Here is a 23349-nt window from a genome sequence, read left to right as displayed (position 1 = left end):
TAAAGGTCTATAAAATGCTAGCTGGAATATATATCTAAAAAAATATATGTATGTATATTGTTTATCTTATCTTCAAATTAAGACGGTGAAAGAGCATTTTTCTATTTAGCATAGTCTTTTTATATGCTTTTAGTAAGATGGATTCATAATTGGCAGCATTCATCACCATTTTTAGTGATCTTAGGAAGATATTAAACTATACAATGTCACCTCTAATATGCCTCTACTTGAAAGAAATTGACCCAAAAAAATCCAAAACAAAAACACCTGTATGTCTGTTTTGAATATACCTGACTAATACAAGCATTGGACTCTGATAAATGCTAAGTTTGTCAACAGAAGACAAAGGAAAAATACCAAAAGTATAAGAGCAATCTTTAGCATTGCATAGATATTTATATATATATATATATATATATATATATATATATATATATATATATATATATATATATATATATATATATATATATATATATATATATATATATATATATATATATATATATATATAAAAGAAAAAATAGGCGCCCCTCTGTATATACCCTATGAATGTCACTAATGACAACACAAATCTCCAACCAAAAGTGGAGAATGGTTAGGTGTAAACTAGATTATTTTTGTTTTGTTTTAGATCTTAACAATAAAGTAGTAAGATGGAGTAAGCGCGGTTAAGCTAATGTGGCCTGAACAAAGTGTTTATGGGGGAAAAATGCATTACAAAACCACAGTCACTTACACACACTTCTACTGCATATTAAAAAGCTATAATATTTCAGTATGCATAGAGAAAAAAAAGATGAAACCCCCCCCCCCCAAAACCAGACAGGAGACAAGTGAAGACTATAAAGGTTCACTTAGTTAAAAAAATATATACATTACTGTAATGGAAGATTTAAACAATCTTTTACTGAAATTACATTTTTTAAGGGTTGTTTCTCTTATGAGCTCACAAAACATTCTCTTTAATATATAATAGATATATTAATTAGGGTTTTTTTAGTTGGGGATTGGTCCAAAGTTTAGTGGCTGGGTTTTAAACACGTTGTGCGATTTATTCCTTGTTAGCTTGTAGAGCTTCAGCCTGGAAAACATGCTCCCTATTACATCTATTTAGCTGTGTGCTTACAGAGTGCTGCTCTATACTACACGTTTCGGAATTGGATTTATATTTCTTAATACTATTAACATTTTACATGTTAAAAGGGACACTGGCATAATGTCACATTTTAGCATAATTTGACAAATCAACTAGACATCAGATTTCATTTGCACACAATTATATCTTCTACACAATGCAAGTTCCCTGTCTTCAGTTTGGCTATGTTCATTCTACAGCTAGAAAGATATTTGCTTGCCAACAGTCAAGAAACCTACGTTTAAACACAACCGAATGGTCTAATTAATACACGGGTCCAGAAAGTGTCAAATACTTAGGTGTTCAATCATCTGTTTAGAAAACCTAAGCAACAGAACATACAAGGTGGAAGGTCTTTGGGAAATTACAATTATGTTATTTTTAAAGTTAGTTTGTAACAAAAAGAAGCATATGCATCAATGGTATGTTCTTGTTTGAACCTATCGGAAAAATCCATACTGTATGAGAAGTCCATACTGTAATCCAAGCATGGTTAGTTACAATCATCATTAACAGAATAAATAAAAAAAATGATGGCATCTAAGTTTACTTCTAAAAATGGGTCAGTAAACATAATAGTAAAGGATGACTTTCTAAATTCAAGTACTAAAAAAACAAAATGGTTAGTATCGAGTAGCTATGAAGATAGGAGAAACCATTAACAAGTATTCTTTGCTATAAAAAAATTCGTATTGAGCATTTTTACTCAGAAGTCTGCATTTTTAGTCTTTGTTCATGGAAAGTCAGACTCGCATGAATGGTGCACATTAAAGGAAAGAAAATAGCTATCAAGAAAAAAAAATCTGTGTAGTTGTAGAAGTTAAGCACATATAGCGGTGTTCCACTGTTGCTTTCTTCCTTCCTCATAAAACAAGTTCAGCCCAGCTGCTTGCTTGATATTCTTCAGTTGAGAAGTCCAAAATATAAATGGTGGAGTTTCATATAATCATCATTTATTCTGATGAGTTGAGGGTTAATGCTGGTTCGATCAATCTGTGACCAGAGATACATTGATGTGCGATAAATCCACCATGTGCCTGGAAATGTTAATAAAAAAAATTACATACATTTTACCCTTCAAGCTGTAAATTGCTGTTTCATTATCGAGCTTTAAACACGCTATATGTCTTACATTTTTTATGCAATTTTATTGGTAGATTTATACCTAGCAATAAATATAAAAATGAACACTCCAATTACAACCATATTTGAACCAGTGGGTACATGACCTCATATTACTGTAGTAAGTGGAAAAGGTTATAGAAAAGATTATATAAATAAATCAGAGGTTTTGTCAGGAGTAAACAAATAAAAAAATTGCCAAGCAGGGCAGTTCTACACCAAGAGCGAAGACATTGATTTACTGGTAATTATAAATATTGTTCTCTCTGACACTCCCATAGAAGAATATCAGCACTGTTGGGACAGTACCAGATCTGAACACAAACACTATAAACTTGACCATGTACAACTATTCCACTAAAAACGTATGCCTGCAGGTCCAGAAAGTTGCAACCACCTAAGCAGAATAAGCTCAGACCTGTATTTTTTTTTGGTCATGAACTATCAGGGTTCCAGACCAATAGAAATTCAGATTTTACAAATCCCCAAGGCCGGAATTCCAAAATCCAAACTTATGCTGAAATCCAAACTAATATTTTTTTTAAAAAACATAATTTATGTAAGAACTTACCTGATAAATTCATTTCTTTCATATTAGCAAGAGTCCATGAGCTAGTGACGTATGGGATATACATTCCTACCAGGAGGGGCAAAGTTTCCCAAACCTCAAAATGCCTACAAATACACCCCTCACCACACCCACAAATCAGTTTAACGAATAGCCAAGAAGTGGGGTGATAAGAAAAAAGTGCGAAAGCATATAAAATAAGGAATTGGAATAATTGTGCTTTATACAAAAAAATCATAACCACCACAAAAAAGGGCGGGCCTCATGGACTCTTGCTAATATGAAAGAAATGAATTTATCAGGTAAGTTCTTACATAAATTATGTTTTCTTTCATGTAATTAGCAAGAGTCCATGAGCTAGTGACGTATGGGATAATGACTACCCAAGATGTGGATCTTTCCACGCAAGAGTCACTTGAGAGGGAGGGATAAAATAAAGACAGCCAATTCCTGCTGAAAATAATCCACACCCAAAATAAAGTTTAATGAAAAACATAAACAGAAGATTCAAACTGAAACCGCTGCCTGAAGTACTTTTCTACCAAAAACTGCTTCAGAAGAAGAAAATACATCAAAATGGTAGAATTTAGTAAAAGTATGCAAAGAGGACCAAGTTGCTGCTTTGCAAATCTGATCAACCGAAGCTTCATTCCTAAACGCCCAGGAAGTAGAAACTGACCTAGTAGAATGAGCTGTAATCCTTTGAGGCGGAGTTTTACCCGACTCGACATAGGCATGATGAATTAAAGATTTCAACCAAGATGCCAAAGAAATGGCAGAAGCTTTCTGGCCTTTTCTAGAACCGGAAAAGATAACAAATAGACTAGAAGTCTTTCGGAAAGACTTAGTAGCTTCAACATAATATTTCAAAGCTCTAACAACATCCAAAGAATGCAACGATTTCTCCTTAGAATTCTTAGGATTAGGACATAATGAGGGAACCACAATTTCTCTACTAATGTTGTTGGAATTCACAACCTTAGGTAAAAATTTAAAAGAAGTTCGCAACACCGCCTTATCCTGATGAAAAATCAGAAAAGGAGACTCACAAGAAAGAGCAGATAATTCAGAGACTCTTCTGGCAGAAGAGATCGCCAAAAGGAACAAAACTTTCCAAGAAAGTAATTTAATGTCCAATGAATGCATGGGTTCAAAAGGAGGAGCTTGAAGAGCCCCCAGAACCAAATTCAAACTCCAAGGAGGAGAAAATGACTTAATGACAGGTTTTATACGAACCAAAGCTTGTACAAAACAATGAATATCAGGAAGATTAGCAATCTTTCTGTGAAAAAGAACAGAAAGAGCAGAGATTTGTCCTTTCAAAGAACTTGCAGATAAACCTTTATCTAAACCATCCTGAAGAAACTGTAAAATTCTCGGAATTCTAAAAGAATGCCAAGAAAAATGATGAGAAAGACACCAAGAAATATAAGTCTTCCAGACTCTATAATATATCTCTCTAGATACAGATTTACGAGCCTGTAACATAGTAATAATCACAGAGTCAGAAAAACCTCTTTGACCAAGAATCAAGCGTTCAATCTCCATACCTTTAAATTTAAGGATTTGAGATCCTGATGGAAAAAAGGACCTTGCGACAGAAGGTCTGGTCTTAGCGGAAGAGTCCACGGATGGCAAGAGGCCATCCGGACAAGATCCGCATACCAAAATCTGTGAGGCCATGCCGGAGCTACCAGCAGAACAAACGAGCATTCCTTCAGAATCTTGGAGATTACTCTTGGAAGAAGAACTAGAGGCGGAAAGATATAGGCAGGATGATACTTCCAAGGAAGTGATAATGCATCCACTGCCTCCGCCTGAGGATCCCGGGATCTGGACAGATACCTGGGAAGTTTCTTGTTTAGATGAGACGCCATCAGATCTATTTCTGGAAGCTCCCACATTTGAACAATCTGAAGAAATACCTCTGGGTGAAGAGACCATTCGCCCGGATGCAACGTTTGGCGACTGAGATAATCCGCTTCCCAATTGTCTATACCTGGGATATGAACCGCAGAGATTAGACAGGAGCTGGATTCCGCCCAAACCAGAATTCGAGATACTTCTTTCATAGCCAGAGGACTGTGAGTCCCTCCTTGATGATTGATGTATGCCACAGTTGTGACATTGTCTGTCTGAAAACAAATGAACGATTCTCTCTTCAGAAGAGGCCAAGACTGAAGAGCTCTGAAAATTGCACGGAGTTCCAAAATATTGATCGGTAATCTCACCTCCTGAGATTCCCAAACTCCTTGTGCCGTCAGAGATCCCCACACAGCTCCCCAACCTGTAAGACTTGCAACTGTTGAAATTACAGTCCAGGTCGGAAGAACAAAAGAAGCCCCCTGAATTAAACGATGGTGATCTGTCCACCACGTTAGAGAGTGTCGTACAATCGGTTTTAAAGATATTAATTAATTGAGATATCTTTGTGTAATCCCTGCACCATTAATTCAGCATACAGAGCTGAAGAGGTCGCATGTGAAAACGAGCAAAGGGGATCGCGTCCGATGCAGCAGTCATAAGACCTAGAATTTCCATGCATAAGGCTACCGAAGGGAATGATTGTGACTGAAGGTTTCGACAAGCTGAAATCAATTTTAGACGTCTCTTGTCTGTCAAAGACAGAGTCATGGACACTGAATCTATCTGGAAACCCAGAAAGGTTACCCTTGTCTGAGGAATCAATGAACTTTTTAGTGAATTGATCCTCCAACCATGATCTTGAAGAAACAACACAAGTCGATTCGTATGAGATTCTGCTAAATGTAAAGACTGAGCAAGTACCAAGATATCGTCCAAATAAGGAAATACCATAATACCCTGTTCTCTGATTACAGACAGAAGGGCACCGAGAACCTTTGTAAAAATTCTTGGAGCTGTAGCTAGGCCAAACGGCAGAGCCACAAACTGGTAATGCTTGTCCAGAAAAGAGAATCTCAGGAACTGATAATGATCTGGATGAATCGGAATATGCAGATATGCATCCTGTAAATCTATTGTGGACATTTAATGCCCTTGTTGAACAAAAGGCAAGATAGTCCTTACAGTTACCATTTTGAACGTTGGTATCCTTACATAACGATTCAATATTTTTAGATCCAGAACTGGTCTGAAGGAATTCTCCTTCTTTGGTACAATGAAGAGATTCGAATAAAACCCCAGCCCCTGTTCCAGAACTGGAACTGGCATAATTACTCCAGCCAACTCTAGATCTGAAACACATTTCAGAAATGCTTGAGCTTTCACTGGATTTACTGGGACATGGGAAAGAAAAAATCTCTTTGCAGGAGGTCTTATCTTGAAACCAATTCTGTACCCTTCTGAAACAATGTTCTGAATCCAAAGATTGTGAACAGAATTGATCCAAATTTCTTTGAAAAAACGTAACCTGCCCCCTACCAGCTGAGCTGGAATGAGGGCCGCACCTTCATGTGGACTTAGAAGCTGGCTTTGCTTTTCTAGAAGGCTTGGATTTATTCCAGACTGGAGATGGTTTCCAAACTGAAACTGCTCCTGAGGATGAAGGATCAGGCTTTTGTTCTTTGTTGAAACGAAAGGAACGAAAACGATTATTAGCCCTGTTTTTACCCTTAGATTTTTTATCCTGTGGTAAAAAAGTTCCTTTCCCACCAGTAACAGTTGAGATAATAGAATCCAACTGAGAACCAAATAATTTGTTACCCTGGAAAGAAATGGAAAGTAGAGTCGATTTAGAAGACATATCAGCATTCCAAGTTTTAAGCCATAAAGCTCTTCTAGCTAAAATAGCTAGAGACATAAACCTGACATCAACTCTGATAATATCAAAAATCGCATCACAGATAAAATTATTAGCATGTTGAAGAAGAATAATAATATTATGAGAATCATGATCTGTTACTTGTTGCGCTAAAGTTTCCAACCAAAAAGTTGAAGCTGCAGCAACATCAGCCAATGATATAGCAGGTCTAAGAAGATTACCTGAACACAGATAAGCTTTTCTTAGAAATGATTCAATTTTCCTATCTAAAGGATCCTTAAAGGAAGTACCATCTGACGTAGGAATAGTAGTACGTTTAGCAAGGGTAGAAATAGCCCCATCAACTTTAGGGATTTTGTCCCAAAATTCTAATCTGTCAGACGGCACAGGATATAATTGCTTAAAACGTTTAGAAGGAGTAAATGAATTACCCAAATTATTCCATTCTCTGGAAATTACTTCAGAAATAGCACCAGGAACAGGAAAAACTTCTGGAATAACCACAGGAGATTTAAAGACCTTATCTAAACGTTTAGATTTAGTATCAAGAGGACCAGAATCCTCAATTTCTAAAGCAATTAGTACTTCTTTAAGTAAAGAACGAATAAATTCCATTTTAAATAAATATGAAGATTTATCAGCATCAACCTCTGAGACAGAATCCTCTGAACCAGAAGAGTCATTAGAATCAGAATGATGATGTTCATTTAAAAATTCATCTGTATAAAGAGAAGTTTTAAAAGATTTTTTATGTTTACTAGAAGGAGGAATAACAGACATAGCCTTCTTGATGGATTCAGAAACAAAATCTCTTATGTTATCAGGAACATTCTGAACATTAGATGTTGATGGCACTGCAACAGGTAATGGTACATTACTAAAGGAAATATTATCTGCATTAACAAGTTTGTCATGACAATTAATACAAACAACAGCTGGAGGAACAGCTACCAAAAGTTTACAGCAGATACACTTAGCTTTGGTAGTTCCAGCACCAGACAGCGATTTTCCTGAAGTATCTTCTGACTCAGATGCAACGTGAGACATCTTGCAATATGTAAGAGAAAAAAACAACATATAAAGCAAAATTGATCAAATTCCTTAAATGACAGTTTCAGGAATGGGAAAAAATGCCAAGGAACAAGCTTCTAGCAACCAGAAGCAAAGAAAAATTAGACTTAAATAATGTGGAGACAAAAGCGACGCCCATATTTTTTTAGCGCCAAATAAGACGCCCACATTATTTGGCGCCAAAAATGACGCCACGTCCGGAACGCCGACACTTTTGGCGCAAAAGAACATCAAAAATGACGCAACTTCCGGCGACACGTATGACGCCGGAAACAGAAAAGATTTTTTGCGCCAAAAAAGTCAGCGCCAAAAATGACGCAATAAAATGAAGCATTTTCAGCCCCCGCGAGCCTAACAGCCCACAGGGAAAAAAAGTCAAATTTTTAAGGTAAGAAAAATAATTGATTCAAGTGCATTATCCCAAATATGAAACTGACTGTCTGAAAATAAGGAATGTTGAACATCCTGAGTCAAGGCAAATAAATGTTTGAATACATATATTTAGAACTTTATTAAAAAAGTGCCCAACCATAGCTTAGAGTGTCACAGAAAATAAGACTTACTTACCCCAGGACACTCATCTACATGTTTGTAGAAAGCCAAACCAGTACTGAAACGAAAATCAGCAGAGGTAATGGTATATATATATATAAGAGTATATCGTCGATCTGAAAAGGGAGGTAAGAGATGAATCTCTACTACCGATAACAGAGAACCTATGAAATAGACCCCGTAGAAGGAGATCACTGCATTCAAAATAGGCAATACTCTCCTCACATCCCTCTGACATTCACTGCACGCTGAGAGGAAAACCGGGCTCCAACCTGCTGCGGAGCGCATATCAACGTAGAATCTAGCACAAACTTACTTCACCACCTCCATAGGAGGCAAAGTTAGTAAAAGTGATTTGTGGGTGTGGTGAGGGGTGTATTTGTAGGCATTTTGAGGTTTGGGAAACTTTGCCCCTCCTGGTAGGAATGTATATCCCATACGTCACTAGCTCATGGACTCTTGCTAATTACATGAAAGAAACAAAAGTTAATAAATATTTCTTCCTACCAAACACTCTTTTAAGTCACAATCTTCTCTGCCTGTGGATTTGGTTTGAAATTTGTGCTCTAAAATGCAGATAATAGTCTATACTAAACAACAAATATTGCCGGATTAGAGCACAGTACTATCTTCTGATATAAAACCACCTTTAGGTTGAATGTAAAAGCTGTATTATAAAATAGTTACACTTGTTCCATCATCTCTATAATTTGTCCCATTTTACAGATGCAAATATTCCAAAATCTAAACCTTTTCCAGTCCCAAGCAGTTTGGATCTACCTATATTAGCAAAGATGGTCAAAAAAATTAAATGTAGCTAAACTTTTACAGTTTAATGAGACTTTAGAAAAGTAGAAATTACTTTATGTGAGAAACCTTTACATTTGAGAATCAGCAATCTATCATCAAACACAAGTCTTAAAGCGATTGTAAATGCTAACTTGTTTGAAACACTAGGCTGTATATCAGTGCACTAAATAAAATTTATGAAGTTTATGTGAATGGAATGGACGTTAATATGTACCTTTATTTTGTAGCTCATTATGCTAAAAACTCCCCCTCCAGCTATCCACGGCAAAACCTTTTTCGCCATGAGGTGACATTTCAAACTCTTATCCAATAGCTGTGCTAGCTAATAAATCAGTACATCCTCAGAGAAGACTGAAATCTGAGGAAGAAGCTATCCACTAGAAGATTAGAAAAAAGAAAATTTATGCTTACCTGATAAATTTGTTTCTTTTTAGACACAATGAGCCCACAGATCATCTTCTAGGTCATGAAACAGCTTGCTAGCACACAATCAAGGTGCACATAGCTGCAGCTGGTGTCAAACTGCAAACCTTCCGCTTGCTAGACAGCTAAGCCAACTATCAGGACACTACACGTAAAAACAATGAGGATCACTGACACCCTCTCCCGTTTAGCTCGAACAACAACCCGGGAAAAGAGCGCAACGAGAGAAATACATAAGCTAGGCTGAATGACCAAGGAACTGACAAGGCATCCCTCAGCTCAGCTTGGGGGTCCCTAGACCTGGACCCGCATCTCAGAAGCTTGGCATGCTGACAAGACGCCCTAAAGGTCTAACTCCGGCTGACCCCATCTGAGAATCAGGTTTAAAAATAGTTCTGGGTGGAGCCCTCACTCCCGGATGAAAGGTTTGCCAGTTCAGAAAATCTGTCTCTCAGTATTCTAACCCTAGGAGATAAACCATCGACAGATGGCAGGAGAGATTCTCCGCCAACTGAATGATCCTGGCTACTTTGTTCATCGCTAAGGAACTCTCTTGGTATTCCCTGATGACTGATGTAAGCCACTGTCGTTATGTCGTCCAACTGGAATCCGATGAAATTGGCCGAGGCCAACTGAGTCCAGGTCCGAAACACATGAACTATAGCTCTGACCTCTAGAATGTTGATGGAAAGGAGAGACTCGCTTGAGTCCGCACTCCCTAAGCTCTTAAGAAGTCCCAGACTGTTCCCCATCCGAATAGACTGGCATCCGTTGTCACAATCTCCCCTGAGGGCCTGCAAAAGCATGTCCCCTGAGATAGATGCTCCATCGACAACCACCATAGAAAAGATTCCCTCGTCTTCTGTAGATATGGATATACGAGGAAAAAAATCTGGCTAATCACCATTCCTCTGCCTGAGCATCCTTAGGGACCGTCCGTCCAGATTCCCTGACAGCGTCAGCTATCGGGAACATCTTCCCAAAGTATTTCCCTCCGTCAGTAATATGGACGCAGCATTGGAAATAGTAACTACTGAAAAACTTCCTCAAGGAATGTTTCCTACCTCGTGGAAACAAAACATATAAGGCAGCATAACTCTGAATGGGGTGCAAAAGGAAGCGCAGGGCACCGTATGTGGGCCATACAATTTCATGGAACACTATAGGAGAAAAGAATGGCATAACTTGACCATTGTCAACCTGTTCCTAATAGCAATCTCCTTAGAGAGAGTAGGTACATAAAGTTTTTTTTTTTTTTTAAAGTACACACAAAAAAAATGAAAACTGTCATTAAGTCTTAACAAGAAACCTCATATGTACGCTTTTGTTCCATCCCAAATCACCAAGGATGAATGAACAAATAACCAACTGAAAGTCTTTGATAAAATTAGTACAGAAAAATACGGTACTGTCTCTTTAAATCTTGAAAGAAACTACTTTCTTTTCTTGTTTGCATGCATTTGTGCCATCCTAAGACTTACAAAGAATGAAATAACAAATGAACAGCTGAAATCTTTTAATAGAAATAATAAATGAATAAAAATGTTACTGTCACTTTAAATACTAAACATTTTCTTTAAACATGCAGGGTTGGAATGATTAACTGCAGCAGTTCTCAGAAATCATGCTGAAGTGCCTAACCAAAAGGTATGCAACATAAGGCTCATTAAGTACTTTATAGAGTGATGCCTATTGACCCCTTATTTCCCTTTTGTGATACACACATTGAGCAAAACGAGTTGTAGAAAAGTAGATAAACTGCACTCTCACAGCGTGTTATACCAATGAAAGGGAAACATCACTGCGCTGTGTGAGACGCTCTACCTCCGGTATACTACATGAAGGAGAAGAGCGAAATCCCACACAGTCACAGAGCTCCGCCCCTCGTGGGTGTGAAGACCCGGCACTTGCATGAGTATACCCCAGAGAGAGAAAGCACCCGAAAGCGGCGGGAACTAGCAACTCCGCCCATCGTGGGCGTGAAGGCTCTCCAACTCCCTGAACCTGTAACTATGCCCTAGGGATAGCGAAAGCGCCCAAAACGTCGCAAGCTAGTAACTCCGCCCATCGTGGGAGTATAACAAAATCTCCCGGTCGCCATAAAAACTTTGTATGGATAGGACACCGCAAGATAGCAAAACCCTCAGACACATATTGAAGTACAATCAGGCTACCGCATGTTATGTAGCACAATAAATCAACAAAGTGATCCATACACCTTTTCTAATGTTAAAGCATCACCACTTTTGTAAACCAAAAACGGAACCAGCTCCCGGACATGAGTCATAAACTGACATTAACCTCAGTGTCTGCCTAAAATTAGCTGCTATAGACCTCTCCTACTAGGAGAGGTGACTTGTCCCATTCACATTAAGAGCCCTATTTCGTAGCTCTTGCTTATGTGACTGTCCAGTACCATAGTGTTCACGGAACTACAACATTAAGAGCCCGGATCTTTAGCCCCTGCTAAGAATGTGTTGTCCCTCCTTTTACATGCAGGAGTCCAAACCACATAAAACATAATTTATGTAAGAACTTACCTGATAAATTCATTTCTTTCATATTGGCAAGAGTCCATGAGCTAGTGACGTATGGGATATACATTCCTACCAGGAGGGGCAAAGTTTCCCAAACCTCAACATGCCTATAAATACACCCCCCACCTCAACATGCCTATAAATACACCCCCCACCACACCCACAATTCAGTTTAACGAATAGCCAAGAAGTGGGGTAATAAGAAAGGAGAGAAAGCATCAACAAGGAATTGGAATAATTGTACTTTATACAAAAAAATCATAACCACCACAAAAAGGGTGGGCCTCATGGACTCTTGCCAATATGAAAGAAATTAATTTATCAGGTAAGTTCTTACATAAATTATGTTTTCTTTCATGTAATTGGCAAGAGTCCATGAGCTAGTGACGTATGGGATAGCAAATACCCAAGATGTGGAACTCCACGCAAGAGTCACTAGAGAGGGAGAGATAAAAATAAAGACAGCCAATTCTGCTGAAAAAATAATCCACAACCCAAATCAAAAGTTTTAATCTTAATAATGAAAAAAACTGAAATTATAAGCAGAAGAATCAAACAGACAGCTGCCTGAAGTACTTTTCTACCAAAAACTGCTTCTGAAGAAGAGAAAACATCAAATGGTAGAATTTAGTAAATGTATGCAAAGAAGACCAAGTTGCTGCTTTGCAAATCTGATCAACAGAAGCTTCATTCTTAAAAGCCCAGGAAGTAGAAACTGACCTAGTAGAATGAGCCATAATCCTCTGAGACAGGGATTTACCCGATTCCAAATGAGCATGATGAATCAAAAGCTTTAACCAAGAAGCCAAAGAAATGGCAGAAGCCTTCTGACCTTTCCTAGAACCAGAAAAGATAATAGACTAGAAGTCTTTCTGAAATCTTTAGTAGCTTCAACATAATATTTCAAAGCTCTAACCACATCCAAAGATCTTTCCAAAGAATTCTTAGGATTAGGACACAATGAAGGGACAACAATTTCTCTACTAATATTGTTGGAATTCACAAATTTAGGTAAAAATTTAAATGAATTCCGCAAAGCCGCCTTATCCTGATGAAAAATCAGAAAAGGAGATTCACAAGAAAGAGCAGATAATTCAGAAACTCTTCTAGCAGAAGAGATGGCCAAAAGAAACAATACTTTCCAAGAAAGTAATTTAATGTCCAGAGAATGCATAGGCTCAAATGGAGGAGCCTGTAAAGTTCTCAAAACCAAATTAAGACTCCAAGGAGGAGAAATTGACTTAATGACAGGCATGATAAGAACCAAAGCCTGTACAAAACAACGAATGTCAGGAAGATTAGCAATCTTTCTGTGAAACAGAATAGAAAGAGCAGAGATTTGTCCTTTCAAGGAACTTGCAGACAATCCCTTATCCAAACCATCCTGAAGAAACTGTAAAATGCTAGGAATTCTAAAATAATGCCTATAGAATTTATGAGAACACCATGAAATGTAAGTCTTCCAAACTCGGTAGTAAATCTTTCTAGACACAAATTTACAAGCCTGCAACATAGTATTAATCACTGAGTCAGAGAAACCTCTATGACTAAGCACTAAGCGTTTAATTTCCATACCATCAAATTTAATAATTTGAGTTCCTGACGGAAAAAATGAACCTTAAGATATAAGGTCTGGCCTTAATGGAAGTGACCAAGATTAGCAACTGGACATCCGAACAAGAACCATATACCAAAACCTGAGCGGCCATGCTGGAGCCACCAGCAGCACAAACGATTGCTCCATGATGATTTTGAAAATCACTCTAAAAAGAAGAACCAGAGGCGGAAAAATATAGGCAGGTTGATAACTACAAGGAAGTGTCAATGTATATACTGCTTCTGTCTGAGGATCCCCAGACCTGGAAAGGTACCTGGGAAGTTTCTTGTTTAGATGAGATGCCATCAGATCTATTTCTGGAAGCCATCATATCTGAACAATTTGAAAAAACACATCTGGGTGAAAAGACCATTCTCCCGGATGTAAAGCTTGATTGACAGAGATAATCCGCTTCCCAATGGTCTATACCTGGGATATGGACCGCAGAAATTAGACAGGAGCTGGATTTAGCCCAAGCAAGTATCCAAGATACTTCTTTCACAGCCTAAGGACTCAGAGTCCCACCCTGATGAATGACATACGCCATAGTTGTGACATTGTCTATCTGAAAACCAATAAACTTCTCTCTGAAGAGCTCTGAGAAACACACAGAGTTCCAAAATATTGAATGGTAATCTCGCCTCTTGAGATTTCCAAACCCCTTGTGCTGACAGAGATCCGCAGACAGCCTCCCAACCTAAAAGACTTGCATCTGTTGTGATCATGGTCCAGGTTGGATGAACCGAAGAGACCCATAGAACTATATGATGGTGATCTAACCACCAAGTCAAAGATAGTTGAATATTGGGATTCAAAGATATTAAAAGTAATATCCTAGAATAATCCCTGCACCATTAATTCAGCATAAAAAACTGGAAAGGTTTCATATGAAAATGAGCAAAGGGAATCGAATCCAATGCTGCAGCCATGAGACTTAAAACTTCCATGCATATAGCTACTGAAGGAAATAATAGAGACTGAAAGTTCTGACAAACTGTCACAATCTATCTGGAAACCTAAAAAAGGTGACCCTTGTCTGAGGAATCAAGGAGCTTTTTGATAAAAAGATCCTCCAACCATGTCTTGAAGAAACAACAAAAGTTGAATCGTATGAGATTCTGCAGAACGAAAAGACTGAGCAAGTACCACGAGATCGTCCAAATAAGGAAACACTGAGAACCTTGAAAAAGATTCTTAGAGTTGTCGCTAGGCCAGAAGGAAAAGCAACAAAATGGTAATGCTTGTCTAAAAAAGAGAATCTCAGAAAATTAAAATAATCTGAATGAAAACAGAATAAGAAGATATGCATCTATTGTATCTATTGTAAACAAATAATGTCCTTGCTGACCAAAAGGCAGAATAGACCATATAAACACCATTCTGAAAGATGGTACTCATATGAAAATTCAAAAAGATTTTCTATCTTTGGGACAAAGAATAGTTTTGAACAAAACCCCAAACCCCGTTCCTGAAATGGAACTGGTATGAATACCCCAGATAACTCCAGGTCTGAGCAGCGCCTTGAGACCCCAACGGGTGCATCAGCCGCGCTTCACAAGTACCCAATACACACAGGTCTGAAACACACTTCAGGAAAGTGTGTGCCTTTACTGGAATAGCTGGAATATGCTAGAGAGAAAAAGATTTCTCACAGGCGGTTTTACTCTAAATCCTATTCTGTACCCCAATCTAAGAAGTTTGGACCGAATTGAACCAAACAAATTTAAAAAAGTCTTAACCTGCCCCTTACCAGCTAAGCTGGAATAAGAGCCGCACCTACATGCAAATTTGGGGGCTGATCTTTTAAATGACTGAATTCATTCCATGAAAAAAAACTTCCAACTATAAACATGTTACTTGGGGAAGAATTAGGATTCCGTTCCTTATTAAGAACAAAAACTAATATAAGCTTAAGATTTACTCTTAGAACTTAATCTAGAAGCAAAAAAACTCCCTTCCCCAGAGTAATAATTGAAAGAATTGAATCCAATTGTGAACCAAATAATTGATTACCTTGGAAAAAAAGAAATATAGATTTTAGAAATCAAATTAGCATTCCAGGATTTAAATCACAAAGTTCTTCTAGCTAAAATACTTGGGGAAGAATTAGGATTCCGTTCCTTATTAAGAACAAAAACTAATATAAACTTAAGATTTACTCTTAGAACTTAATCTAGAAGCAAAAAAACTCCCTTCCCCAGAGTAATAATTGAAAGAATCGAATCAAATTGTGAACCAAATAATTGATTACCTTGGAAAAAAAGAAATATAGATTTTAGAAATCAAATTAGCATTCCAGGATTTAAGTCACAAAGTTCTTCTAGCTAAAATAGCTAAAGACATAGATTTAACCTCAATTGTGAAAATATCAAAAAAATGACGACACAAATGAAATTATCAGCATGTTGATCAACTTAACAATGCTAAACAAATCATAATCCGATACTTGTTGCACTAAAGTATCCAACCAAAAAGTTGAAGCAGTTGCAACATCAGCCACATAAATTGCAGGCCTAAGAAAAGGATCTGAAAATAAAATAATTTTCCTTAGATAAGATACAAGTTTCCTATCTGAAGGAACTTAAAAAATAAATACTATTTTCTATAGGAATAGTAATATGTTTAGCAAGAGTAGAGATAGCCCCATTAACTTTGGGGATCTTTCCCCAAAACTCTAAACTAACTGCTGGCAAAGGATAACATTTAAAAACCTTAAAGAAGGAATAAAAGAAGTCCAAGGCCTATTCCATTCCCTAGTATCAGGAACTGGAAAAAACCTCTGAAGAAACCACAGGAGGTTAATAAGCAGAATGTTAGCTAGTCTTAAAATCAAAAGAACTAGTCTCCTCAATATCCAATAAAATCAACACCTTTTCAACAAAGAACGAATGTACTCTATTTAAAAGTAAAAAAAGTAGATTTGTTAGTGTCAATATCTGATGAAAGATATTCTGAAAGAGATAAATCATCATCAGAGAAGGATAATTCAGTATGTTGTCGGTCATTTGAAAATTCATCAACTAAATGAGAAGTTTAAAAAAGACCTATAAATTTTATTAGAAGGCGGGATGGCAGACAAAGCCTTAGGATAGAATCAGAAAAATACTCTTATAAATTCCTAGGTATATCTTGTTCATTAGATGTAAAAAGAATAGCAATAGATAATGCATTGATACTAATGGACTCTGCATGAAAAAGTTTATCATGATAACTTATTACAAACCATAGCTAAAGATAAAAATTCATAACATTAAAATAAATGAACTTAGCTTTGGTAGGACTGATATCAGTCATCAGGAATCCAACAGTATTTTCTGATACAGGAACAGTCTTAGAGATATCTTGCAAATGTAAGAGAAAAAACAACATATAAAGCAAAATATCAATTTCCTTAAATGACAGTTTCAGGAAAGGGAAAAAAAATGCAAGCAAAATAAGCCTCTGAAAACCAGAAGCAGAATGAAATAAAGATTTAAATAATGTCAGAAATCTGGTGCCAAGTATGACGCCCACAACTGACAAAATATTTTTTGGCGCCAAGAACGTCTGTAACAGACACGAGCGTCATAGATGACGCAACTATGTGAAAATTCTCGGCGCCAAAAAAGACGCAATAAATTATAGCATTTTGCGCACCTGCGAGCCTAAAAGCCCGCAATTTAGAAAGAAAGTCAATTGAAAAATTTCAGGTAAGAATTTTTTTTTTTATGCATTTCCCAAAAAATGAAACTGACAGTCTGCAAGAAGGAAATATACTGATTAACCTGAAACATGGCAAATATAAGTATAAAACATATATTTAGAACTTTACATATAAAGTGCCAAACCATAGCTGAGAGTGTCATTAATAAAATAAGACTTACTTACCAAAAGACACTCATCTACATATAGTAGATAGCCAAACCAGTACTGAAACGAGAATCAGCAGAGGTAATGGTATGTAAGAGTATATCGTCGATCTGAAAAGGAAGGTAGGAGAAGAATCTCTACGACCGATAACAGAGAACCTATGAAATAGATCCCTGATAGGATGACCATAGCATTCAATATGCAATACTCCCTTCACATCCCTCTGTCATTCACTGCACTCTGAGAGGAAAACCGGGCTTCAGCATGCTGCGAAGCGCATATCAACGTAGAAATTTAGCACAAACTTACTTCACCACCTCCATAGGAGGCAAAGTTTGTAAAACTGAATTGTGGGTGTGGTGGGGGGTGTATTTATAGGCATTTTGAGGTTTGGGAAACTTTGCCCCTCCTGGTAGGAATGTATATCCCATACGTCACTAGCTCATGGACTCTAGCCAATTACATGAAAGAAATAAAGTGCTCCACTTCTCTGAGATCCCCCAGAACAAAAAGTCAGCACTTACCTTGAAAGCTGTGCGACAGCATGGCAGTCCAGCAGGTTTTCAGAGGTCCTCTCCCTCCCATAGCCCCGTGGACAAAGATCAGCAGAGTTAAAAGTGCTTAGGCTATCTGTATTTAGGGCAGCAAACATGTATAGGAGGTGCAGTGAGAATTATGTCCCACCAGTTCCTATTGCTTTAAAGCCACCAAATGCTTCTCTTTTTACTGAAGAGACTGATCTGGTCTAGGCTACACCCTGGCAAAAAGCAGCACTTAGTGGCACTACTTTAAAAATAATAAACACTTGATTGAAGAAACTAAACTAACACCTCACTTTGCCATCTCCTATCTTACCAACACAGGCAAAGAGAATGACTTGGCTGGGAGGGAAGGGAGGAGCTATATATACAGCTCTGCTGGGGTGCTCTTTGCCTCCTCCTACTGACCAGGAAGCGATATCCCACAAGGATGAAATCCGTGGACTCATCGTATCTTGAAAAAGAAACCTAGTTTAGTACGCAAAACTACCTTATCTGAATGAAAAATAAGGTAAGGCGAAGTGTATTGCAACGCCGAGAGCACAGACACTCTACGAGCAGAAGAAATAGCAACAAGAAATAAAACTTTCCAAGATAACAACTTAATATCTAAGGAATGCATAGGCTCAAACAGAGCCCCTTGCAGAACTTTGAGACCTAAATTCAGACTCCATGGAGGAGTAACTGGTTTGAACACAGGTCTGATCCTAATCAAGGCCTGACAAAATGATTGTACATCTGGGACATCTGCCAAGCGTTTGTGTAACAAAAACAGAATTTATGTTTACCTGATAAATTACTTTCTCCAACGGTGTGTCCGGTCCACGGCGTCATCCTTACTTGTGGGATATTCTCTTCCCCAACAGGAAATGGCAAAGAGCCCAGCAAAGCTGGTCACATGATCCCTCCTAGGCTCCGCCTACCCCAGTCATTCGACCGACGTTAAGGAGGAATATTTGCATAGGAGAAACCATATGATACCGTGGTGACTGTAGTTAAAGAAAATAAATTATCAGACCTGATTAAAAAACCAGGGCGGGCCGTGGACCGGACACACCGTTGGAGAAAGTAATTTATCAGGTAAACATAAATTCTGTTTTCTCCAACATAGGTGTGTCCGGTCCACGGCGTCATCCTTACTTGTGGGAACCAATACCAAAGCTTTAGGACACGGATGAAGGGAGGGAGCAAATCAGGTCACCTAAATGGAAGGCACCACGGCTTGCAAAACCTTTCTCCCAAAAACAGCCTCAGAAGAAGCAAAAGTATCAAACTTGTAAAATTTGGTAAAAGTGTGCAGTGAAGACCAAGTCGCTGCCCTACATATCTGATCAACAGAAGCCTTGTTCTTGAAGGCCCATGTGGAAGCCACAGCCCTAGTGGAATGAGCTGTGATTCTTTCAGGAGGCTGCCGTCCGGCAGTCTCGTAAGCCAATCTGATGATGCTTTTAATCTAAAAAGAGAGAGAGGTAGAAGTTGCTTTTTGACCTCTCCTTTTACCAGAATAAACAACAAACAAGGAAGATGTTTGTCTAAAATCCTTTGTAGCATCTAAATAGAATTTTAGAGCGCGAACAACATCCAAATTGTGCAACAAACGTTCCTTCTTCGAAACTGGTTTCGGACACAAAGAAGGCACGACTATCTCCTGGTTAATGTTTTTGTTAGAAACAACTTTTGGAAGAAAACCAGGTTTAGTACGTAAAACCACCTTATCTGCATGGAACACCAGATAAGGAGGAGAACACTGCAGAGCAGATAATTCTGAAACTCTTCTGGCAGAAGAAATTGCAACCAAAAACAAAACTTTCCAAGATAATAACTTAATATCAACGGAATGTAAGGGTTCAAACGGAACCCCCTGAAGAACTGAAAGAACTAAGTTGAGACTCCAAGGGGGAGTCAAAGGTTTGTAAACAGGCTTAATTCTAACCAGAGCCTGAACAAAGGCTTGAACATCTGGCACAGCTGCCAGCTTTTTGTGGAGTAACACAGACAAGGCAGAAATCTGTCCCTTCAAGGAACTTGCAGATAATCCTTTCTCCAATCCTTCTTGAAGAAAGGATAGAATCTTAGGAATCTTTACCTTGTCCCAAGGGAATCCTTTAGATTCACACCAACAGATATATTTTTTCCATATTTTGTGGTAAATTTTTCTAGTTACAGGCTTTCTGGCCTGAACAAGAGTATCAATAACAGAATCTGAGAACCCTCGTTTTGATAAGATCAAGCGTTCAATCTCCAAGCAGTCAGCTGGAGTGAGACCAGATTCGGATGTTCGAACGGACCTTGAACAAGAAGGTCTCGTCTCAAAGGTAGCTTCCATGGTGGAGCCGATGACATATTCACCAGATCTGCATACCAAGTCCTGCGTGGCCACGCAGGAGCTATCAAGATCACCGACGCCCTCTCCTGATGGATCCTGGCTACCAGCCTGGGGATGAGAGGAAACGGCGGGAATACATAAGCTAGTTTGAAGGTCCAAGGTGCTACTAGTGCATCTACTAGAGTCGCCTTGGGATCCCTGGATCTGGACCCGTAGCAAGGAACCTTGAAGTTCTGACGAGAGGCCATCAGATCCATGTCTGGAATGCCCCACAGTTGAGTAATTTGGGCAAAGATTTCCGGATGGAGTTCCCACTCCCCCGGATGTAATGTCTGACGACTCAGAAAATCCGCTTCCCAATTTTCCACTCCTGGGATGTGGATTGCAGACAGGTGGCAGGAGTGAGTCTCCGCCCATTGAATGATTTTGGTCACTTCTTCCATCGCCAGGGAACTCCTTGTTCCCCCCTGATGGTTGATGTACGCAACAGTCGTCATGTTGTCTGATTGAAACCGTATGAACTTGGCCTTTGCTAGCTGAGGCCAAGCCTTGAGAGCATTGAATATCGCTCTCAGTTCCAGAATATTTATCGGTAGAAGAGATTCTTCCCGAGACCAAAGACCCTGAGCTTTCAGGGATCCCCAGACCGCGCCCCAGCCCATCAGACTGGCGTCGGTCGTGACAATGACCCACTCTGGTCTGCGGAAGGTCATCCCTTGTGACAGGTTGTCCAGGGACAGCCACCAACGGAGTGAGTCTCTGGTCCTCTGATTTACTTGTATCTTCGGAGACAAGTCTGTATAGTCCCCATTCCACTGACTGAGCATGCACAGTTGTAATGGTCTTAGATGAATGCGCGCAAAAGGAACTATGTCCATTGCCGCTACCATCAAACCTATTACTTCCATGCACTGCGCTATGGAAGGAAGAGGAACGGAATGAAGTGTCCGACAAGAGTTTAGAAGTTTTGTTTTTCTGGCCTCTGTCAGAAAAATCCTCATTTCTAAGGAGTCTATTATTGTTCCCAAGAAGGGAACCCTTGTCGACGGAGATAGAGAACTCTTTTCCACGTTCACTTTCCATCCGTGAGATCTGAGAAAGGCCAGGACTATGTCCGTGTGAGCCTTTGCTTAAGGAAGGGACGACGCTTGAATCAGAATGTCGTCCAAGTAAGGTACTACTGCAATGCCCCTTGGTCTTAGCACCGCTAGAAGGGACCCTAGTACCTTTGTGAAAATCCTTGGAGCAGTGGCTAATCCGAAAGGAAGCGCCACGAACTGGTAATGCTTGTCCAGGAATGCGAACCTTAGGAACCGATGATGTTCCTTGTGGATAGGAATATGTAGATACGCATCCTTTAAATCCACCGTGGTCATGAATTGACCTTCCTGGATGGAAGGAAGAATTGTTCGAATGGTTTCCATTTTGAACGATGGAACCTTGAGAAACTTGTTTAAGATCTTGAGATCTAAGATTGGTCTGAACGTTCCCTCTTTTTTGGGAACTATGAACAGATTGGAGTAGAACCCCATCCCTTGTTCTCCTAATGGAACAGGATGAATCACTCCCATTTTTAACAGGTCTTCTACACAATGTAAGAATGCCTGTCTTTTTATGTGGTCTGAAGACAATTGAGACCTGTGGAACCTCCCCCTTGGGGGAAGCCCCTTGAATTCCAGAAGATAACCTTGGGAGACTATTTCTAGTGCCCAAGGATCCAGAACATCTCTTGCCCAAGCCTGAGCGAAGAGAGAGAGTCTGCCCCCCACCAGATCCGGTCCCGGATCGGGGGCCAACATTTCATGCTGTCTTGGTAGCAGTGGCAGGTTTCTTGGCCTGCTTTCCCTTGTTCCAGCCTTGCATTGGTCTCCAGGCTGGCTTGGCTTGAGAAGTATTACCCTCTTGCTTAGAGGACGTAGCACTTGGGGCTGGTCCGTTTCTACGAAAGGGACGAAAATTAGGTTTATTTTTGGCCTTGAAAGACCTATCCTGAGGAAGGGCGTGGCCCTTACCCCTAGTGATATCAGAGATAATCTCTTTCAAGTCAGGGCCAAACAGCGTTTTCCCCTTGAAAGGAATGTTAAGGAGTTTGTTCTTGGAAGACGCATCAGCTGACCAAGATTTCAACCAAAGCGCTCTGCGCGCCACAATAGCAAACCCAGAATTCTTTGCCGCTAACCTAGCCAATTGCAAAGTGGCGTCTAGGGTGAAAGAATTAGCCAATTTGAGAGCACGGATTCTGTCCATAATCTCCTCATAAGGAGGAGAATCACTATCGATCGCCTTTACTAGCTCATCGAACCAGAAACACGCGGCTGTAGTGACAGGGACAATGCATGAAATTGGTTGTAGAAGGTAACCCTGCTGAACAAACATCTTTTTAAGCAAACCTTCTAATTTTTTATCCATAGGATCTTTGAAAGCACAACTATCTTCTATGGGTATAGTGGTGCGTTTGTTTAAAGTAGAAACCGCTCCCTCGACCTTGGGGACTGTCTGCCATAAGTCCTTTCTGGGGTCGACCATAGGAAACAATTTTTTAAATATGGGGGGAGGGACGAAAGGTATACCGGGCCTTTCCCATTCTTTATTTACAATGTCCGCCACCCGCTTGGGTATAGGAAAAGCTTCTGGGAGCCCCGGGACCTCTAGGAACTTGTCCATTTTACATAGTTTCTCTGGGATGATCAATTGCGAAAAAGTATGAAGGAATTGTTCAAAATTCACCAAAATTTCACCACAGTGTCTTAAAGCCTTAAAAGTATTGCACACCAAATTTGGAAGCTTTAACCCTTAAAATAACGGAACCGGAGCCGTTTTTAACTTTAACCCCTTTACAGTCCCTGGTATCTGCTTTGCTGAGACCCAACCAAGCCCAAAGGGGAATACGATACCAAATGACGCCTTCAGAAAGTCTTTTCTATGTATCAGAGCTCCTCACACATGCGACTGCATGTCATGCCTCTCAAAAACAAGTGCGCAATACCGGCGCGAAAATGAGGCTCTGCCTATGATTAGGGAAAGCCCCTAAAGAATAAGGTGTCTAAAACAGTGCCTGCCGATATTATTTTACCA

The 23349-nt window shown here is 39.2% G+C and overlaps 1 protein-coding gene across 6 annotated transcripts in view; it reads right to left on the bottom strand.

Moving 5' to 3' along the window:
- Positions 1-507: 507 nt before the first annotated feature.
- The window catches only part of RBM33 (RNA binding motif protein 33), a 559965-nt gene continuing 537123 nt past the window's right edge, over positions 508-23349 (bottom strand). For all 6 annotated transcript variants that reach the window (XR_008402508.1, XM_053713813.1, XM_053713814.1 and 3 more), the window contains one exon: positions 508-2175. Coding sequence is in view for 1 of the 6 variants with exons in the window: in XM_053713814.1 (XP_053569789.1) it covers positions 2127-2175 (49 nt within the window). In the remaining 5 variants the exon portion in view is untranslated. The remainder of the gene's footprint in view (positions 2176-23349) is intronic.

Source organism: Bombina bombina, chromosome 5 (assembly GCF_027579735.1).
Source record: "Bombina bombina isolate aBomBom1 chromosome 5, aBomBom1.pri, whole genome shotgun sequence".
Taxonomy (NCBI): Eukaryota; Metazoa; Chordata; class Amphibia; order Anura; family Bombinatoridae; genus Bombina; species Bombina bombina.
The sequence above is the reverse complement of the archived record's forward strand: the minus strand, read 5'-3'. Positions and strand labels throughout refer to the sequence as shown.